The sequence below is a fragment of the Chanos chanos genome, chromosome 6 (assembly GCF_902362185.1).
Source record: "Chanos chanos chromosome 6, fChaCha1.1, whole genome shotgun sequence".
In the NCBI taxonomy this organism is placed as follows: Eukaryota; Metazoa; Chordata; class Actinopteri; order Gonorynchiformes; family Chanidae; genus Chanos; species Chanos chanos.
The window spans coordinates 46,890,319-46,897,057 of record NC_044500.1 but is presented as its reverse complement, the minus strand read 5'-3'; the positions used below and the strand labels follow the sequence as shown (position 1 = coordinate 46,897,057).

General features: G+C 44.6%; 1 protein-coding gene across 1 annotated transcript in view; it reads left to right on the top strand.

The window, feature by feature from the left end:
• eno1b (enolase 1b, (alpha)) overlaps positions 1–6,739 on the top strand; it is a 7,947-nt gene extending 1,208 nt beyond the window's left edge. Inside the window, exons 2-12 of the mRNA XM_030776633.1 lie at positions 30–118; positions 408–503; positions 1,366–1,424; positions 1,727–1,796; positions 2,146–2,279; positions 2,818–3,040; positions 3,344–3,541; positions 4,188–4,389; positions 5,125–5,233; positions 5,800–5,858; positions 6,273–6,739. Coding sequence (XP_030632493.1) covers positions 34–118; positions 408–503; positions 1,366–1,424; positions 1,727–1,796; positions 2,146–2,279; positions 2,818–3,040; positions 3,344–3,541; positions 4,188–4,389; positions 5,125–5,233; positions 5,800–5,858; positions 6,273–6,339 — 1,302 coding nt within the window. The 5' untranslated portion in view covers positions 30–33 and the 3' untranslated portion in view covers positions 6,340–6,739. The remainder of the gene's footprint in view (positions 1–29; positions 119–407; positions 504–1,365; positions 1,425–1,726; positions 1,797–2,145; positions 2,280–2,817; positions 3,041–3,343; positions 3,542–4,187; positions 4,390–5,124; positions 5,234–5,799; positions 5,859–6,272) is intronic.

The window sequence follows — 6,739 nt, the reverse complement described above, 5'->3', positions numbered from 1 at the left end:
ACTTAAACTTTTTTTCTCCCCGTTTCCAGCGACATGTCCATCTTGAAGATTCATGCACGCGAGATCTTCGACTCCAGGGGAAACCCCACGGTGGAGGTCGATCTCTACACAGAAAAAGGTGATTCATTCGTTCATTCATTCGTCTAGTTTCCATTCATCCCTTACTCCCAGTTCTGTCCGAAGGGGGGGAGGGTGATAGTGACAGTGACAGTGACAGTGGGCGTTTGTTCAGAGTCCAACACGTGTCAATGAGCTGGCACCTTTAACGCATCTGTGGGGGAAACTTCATTTAGTCAGATGCAGAACGGCAGTGGCCTACCAGATTAGTCATTGTTCTCTCATTGTTCTCACATTTTTGTACTAAGTTGTGCGTGTGTGTGTGTGTGTGTGTGTGTGTGTTTCCTCAGGTCTGTTCAGGGCAGCTGTCCCCAGTGGAGCCTCCACTGGCATCTATGAGGCTCTGGAGCTGAGAGACAACGACAAGTCTCGTTACCTGGGCAAAGGTGTGTCGGAATACCCCCTCACACCAACCCGCTGCAGAAATCACACTCATCAACACATACCTGTGCGTCCTACAGTGTTTTAGAGACACACACCGTCTGTGTCCGCTCAGTTTGTCATGTCAAGCTGAATTAAAATGAAGTCAAGCTTACTTTTGGAAAGTCAGATTTTACAGTAGTTGAAGGTGTCTTGTGGAGTCTTACTAATTACTTTTTATCCATTAGAATTACCCCGAGCGTTCCTCATTGTCTTGTCTGTGTACAGTTCTTCTCTCTCTCTCTCTCTCTCTCTCTCTGTCTTACCCACTCTGTCAGGACATAGTACACCTATAGATTAGGTACTGGTCCCAGCTGTGTGTCATCAGGTAATTGAGACTGTGGAATGCTAGCATGATGGACCTGTGAATGTTGAATGATGATGATGGTGATGGTGAGGGTTGCAGGGTGAATGTGGGTTTCTGGCATGGTTTTTAGATAGAGTCGGTGTTAGCTCTGCACCCACATTGATTTAACGTCTTGGTGATGAAAAGATTTCACGGCGCTCCCACGCTCTGCATGCTAATCCTGACTGAGATTTGAGCGAAACGCTGCAGAGGCCGTCAGACTAAGGGGGGGGGGGGCGGTGGGGGGGGCAGGATATGGAGTCTGCCGTTTGTTTTTTGTCTGTTTATCCGCTCTTGTCCGTTGCGTGAAATGTGTTTGCGACAGAACTTGGATGAAGAGATGTTCTGTTCCTTCTGTCTCTGTCTCTCTCTCTCTCTCTCTCTCTCTCACTCTCTCTCTCTGTCTGGCAGTTTTGCTTTGCATTTTTTTTTTTTCATGATGAATATTCCAGTCAGCTGTATTCTGTTTCTCTCTCCCACAGGCGTATCAAAGGCTGTGGAGCATGTCAATCAAACCATTGGACCCGCCCTAGTCAGCCAGGTAGGAGGGGCCACCTTTATTAAAATTCCTGTTTTGGCTCGTGTCGCACTGACCCATGGGCACCACCAAACCACTGCCTCCACAACTCCACCACACAAATTTACAAATCACATTCTGCAAGATGGATGGATGGATGACAATGCAGAACTGTGTACCATAAACAATTTGCACACAGTTTTTTTAAGAAAAGTTCTCCCTCTTAATCTGTAACAGATGCTTTGTGTAAAGGGGAAAGGCCCCAGACAGGTGAGGGAGGGATGAACTGGATAATCAGTGGGTATTTCTGTTGGTTTGTATTTCAGGGCATTTCTGTGGTCGAACAGGAGAAGATTGACCAGCTGATGCTCGATTTGGACGGCACAGAGAACAAGTGTGAGTTTATCAAAGAATACACATATCACACAGCTTGTGTGTCTGACAAATCACAGCTCTCATATATAGCTGAAGAAGACATCTGAAATGTGTGAGTGGTTACAGTAGCTGACAGGTCTCGTTTTCGCATACGCAAACAACAGACTGTGTTTCTTCCAGCTTTATAAATCGAAGTACAGAGAGCAGGTCTTATGAAACATCAGCAGTCACTGGTGTTGTGGGTGTCATGGACAGAACAGAGAACTCTGTGTGTGTGTGTGTTTGTTTTAGTAAGCCTTTGATGTTTTAGACTTAGCTCTGATTTTGTGATATGATGTTGACCTTCGTCTGCCTGTTTGCTGTATTTTAGCGAAGTTCGGAGCGAATGCCATCCTGGGCGTGTCTCTGGCCGTGTGCAAGGCGGGCGCGGCGGAGAAGGGTGTGCCATTGTACCGACACATCGCTGACCTCGCTGGAAATCCAGAGGTCATTCTGCCCGTGCCTGTGAGTTTGACCTCCGAAATGACTGGACTCACTCTGCTTTTGTTCACATATCACACATACGCACACTGATCTACACTGATTTCATATAATCACACACACACATGCACACTGATATACACTGATTTCATATAATCACACACACACATGCACACTGATATACACTGATTTCATGAAATCACACACACATGTACACTGATATACACTGACTTCATATAATCACATGCACACTGATATACACTGATTTCATGTATTGCACAAACAGACACACACTGACAGGATTTTAATACTTTATGCAGATGTATGTGTATATGTATATATGTGTGTGTGTGTGTGTGTGCGCGCGCGCGCGTGTGCAGTTTAACGGTTTAAAGTTAGAAAAGGTACGTGTTAAGTCAAGAGACAGTGGTTTAATGTGTGGAAACCAGATTACTAAGTATGTTCAGAAAGAGCATAATGAGGAGGACGGAATTTTAAAAAATCTTTTTCGCACGGTGATAAAGACGAATAAATGAAGCGTGTGTCTCTTTTCTCGTGCCAGGCCTTTAACGTGATAAACGGCGGTTCCCACGCGGGGAACAAACTGGCTATGCAGGAGTTTATGATCCTGCCCGTGGGAGCGAGCAGCTTTAAGGAGGCCATGCGCATCGGCGCGGAGGTGTACCACAATCTGAAAAACGTCATCAAAGAGAAATACGGCAAGGACGCCACCAACGTGGGCGACGAGGGAGGCTTCGCACCCAACATCCTGGAGAACAAAGAAGGTATGGAGGGATGATGAAGATAGATAGATAGATAGATAGAAAGAGAAATATTGAGCAGGGAGAGATGTAAAGATGTAAGAAGAGAAAAGTTTGAGAGAGGGATAGAAAACAGATAGAGGGATAAAGATCCAGGGAAACAAAACGTCGTGACATCATCCTCAGACTCCACGTCACAGTCAAGTTTTGTTCTTTTAAATTTATATTTAGAATAAATTTGTAGTTAATTTGTAGATATTTATTTGTGTGTGTGTGTGTGTCTGTGTCTGTGTGTGTGTGTGTGTGTGTGTGTGTGTGTGTGTGCAGCTCTGGAGCTGTTGAAGAATGCCATCAGTAAAGCAGGCTACTCAGACGAGATCGTGATTGGCATGGATGTTGCTGCGTCTGAGTTCTACCGCGACGGGAAATACGACCTGGACTTCAAGTCTCCGGATGACCCCGGCCGCTACATCACTCCCGACGAGCTGGCAGACCTGTATAAGAGCTTTATCCAGGATTACCCAGGTAAACCTCGTTCTGAACACAAGAACATTCACTGACTGCATACTACTGCCCCCTGTCTGTCAGAGCCTGCCACTGCAGCCTCATAAAGGCCCAGCCTCTCCACAGCCCGAGACCAAAACGACTCAAATAACTCAGTAAAGATCCTAGTAAACATTTAGGAAACGACATAGATGGCTATTAAGCTGAAGCCCTCAAAACTTCAGTTTGTGCCAGACGTAGTCTGTGCCTTCTGACTAAAAATGTGTTTCTGTCAGGGAAACTTAGGATTATGTAGCAAGATTCTCAGCTGGATAACACTAAGCCAAAAGTTCACGTGAGTCCAGCAGGAATGATCCTACCTCAGTTTCGACTTTTCCCTTGATGTTATGAGGCTAACTGATCTGTAGAATACACACACACACACACACACACATTTTTCATTCCTATATGAGTGGCAGTGAGACCTGGCCCTTGCATAGTGGGGACAGAAAATGCTTCAGTTTGAGTCTGAGAGAGAAGACAGAAGAAAGAGAGGACTATGACTCCAAGAGCCAGCTAACCTCACCTCACACGATCTCGGTCTCATTACCGGTGATGTTTTTACTGTTAGTTTGGGTTGACTTGTGTGTGTGTGTGTGTGTGTGTGTGTGTGTGTGTGTCTTTGCAGTGGTGTCCATTGAGGATCCATTTGACCAGGACGACTGGGATGCGTGGGCCAAGTTTACTGGGACCACTGACATCCAGGTGGTGGGAGACGACCTGACGGTGACGAACCCCAAACGCATCAGCAAAGCCGTGGAGAGCAAAGCCTGCAACTGCCTCCTCCTGAAAGTCAACCAGATCGGGACCGTTACTGAGTCCATGCAGGCGTAAGGACCCCGTCTGTCAATCACCGCACCATACAGCAGACCACCCTAATAATATATATATTTTATATATATATATACACACACAGATGTACAGAGAGAGATCTAGACATAGACATGGCTATAGATATACTCAGTGATATTCATTTGTAGTCATATGGTTGAGCTGATGTAAAGAGACTAAGCTGCTCGTGCAGGTGTAAGAGCCTCATATATATACCCCAGTATACAACCCCGTAACCATATATATATATATATGTGTGTGTGTGTGTGTGTGTGTCTGTATGTATGTATGTGTGTGTGTATATATATATATATGTATACACATACACGCTGTATATACTCTAACATAGGAGAGAGACAGAGATGGTTATAGACATAGATGTGAATGTGTTCAGTGCATATGTATTTGTTGTCATATGGTTGCATTGGCGTGTGTGAAGTGAACTGAACTGGTTGGGCAGGTGTAAGATGGTGGTGTGTGTGTGAAGTGAACTGAACTGGTTGGGCAGGTGTAAGATGGTGGTGTGTGTGTGAAGTGAACTGAACTGAACTGGTTGTGCAGGTGTAAGATGGTGTGTGTGTGTGTGTGAAGTCACTGAACTGGTTGTTCAGGTGGAAGACGGCCCAGACGGAGATGGTTATGGACATAGATGTAAATGTGTTCAGTGGATTATGTATTTGATGTTGTGTGAAGTCACTGAACTGGTTGGTGAAGTCACTGAACTGGTCGTGCAGGTGTAAGATGGCCCAGACCAATGGCTGGGGAGTGATGGTCAGTCATCGTTCTGGAGAAACGGAGGACACCTTCATCGCTGACCTGGTGGTGGGACTCTGCACCGGACAGGTGGGTCTACGGGGGATAGCAAACGCTGCTTCTGTTTATCTGTCTGTCTGTCTGTTTATCTGTCTGTCTGTCTGTCTTTCTGTTTTCTGTCTGTCTGTCTGTTTTCTGTCTGTCTGTTTTCTGTCTGTCTGTTTTCTGACTGACTGACTGACTATCTATCTATCTATCTATCTATCTATCTATCTATCTATCTATCTATCAAACTGATGGAATGGTTGAAAGAAACTTGCAAATTCAGATGACAGACTGTTTAAACTTAATTTAACTCTTACCTTTCCTCAGATTCAAATCTGGTTTCTGGAATTCTTAAAGAAATGTTCCTCTTTATTCTTTATGTAATTATTAAGTCTGAAATAAAACCTCATCTCAGCTGTTTATTCCTTTTGAAATGAGGAAGTGTTGACAGTCAGTAGGTGCAAAAAAATCAGTCTGTTTGAAAAAATCAGTCACATTCATCTTCTGCATAAGCAAGCACACTAGAGAAGTTTATGGACGGCGTTGCAGAAATCTGGATAATCTGATGAATGACTAATCTAATTGGTCAATTTTGAAATGCCGTTGTCCAGATTAAGACTGGGGCGCCGTGCCGTTCGGAGCGTCTGGCGAAGTACAATCAGATTCTCAGGTAAGAATGTCACACTCACCTGTACAGGCATCTCTCAGCCTCAGGTTGCATACAGCAAATGCATCTCAGCACTATACAGAACAGACCTGAGAGTTCAGACATAAATCAGAACAGAACTCAAGTGTCCCCAGCTGAAGAAGTTACCATGTACAGCTACATACAGTTATTCAGATACATTTAATATTTCACTTATAGATAAACCTCAGATAGACTTGACTGCAGTTAAATGTGAGGTTAGTTGTGTTCGGTCGCAATCCTGTGCAGTTGTACTGAAAGACGCTAAACTCTATCACACACACATCACACATCTGAGACAAATACAGTTCATCTCACCCTAGTTCCTTTGTGTCAGGTCTATTTGTGTAGTTAATGTTTTTCCTGTTTGCCCCCCCCCCCCCCCCCCCCGATATACAGAATTGAAGAGGAGTTGGGAGACAAGGCCCGGTTCGCCGGGAAGAACTTCCGGAATCCTCTGGTCTGAACTGAAACCACATCATGCTCTTCCTCATAAAACCTTCCCAGTTCAGCGTAGTCCCTCTGTAACCAGTAACATAGCCATGGAGCAGCACCCTAACTCTACACAGTAACGCAGCTTTTTCTCACACGCAGGCCAGTAAGACAGACAGATGAACTAGGACATGTTGAAATGTATAGATGTGTCATTTGTTATCGATGTGTTGAAGGTCAAACCCTATCTTCTGAAGGTCAAAGTCATTGAGACATAGCAGTTCTACGGCTATACAAGTCTGTCTACATACTAGAGTGCTGTGCAGTGCAGCTGTAATGTCGAGAAAAGTATTTATGTGTAAAAGTAACTAGCCTGGATTTGTGAGTGACTTGTGCATTCACTGTAATAAACTTTTCTGTTGAAAACGGGAAAA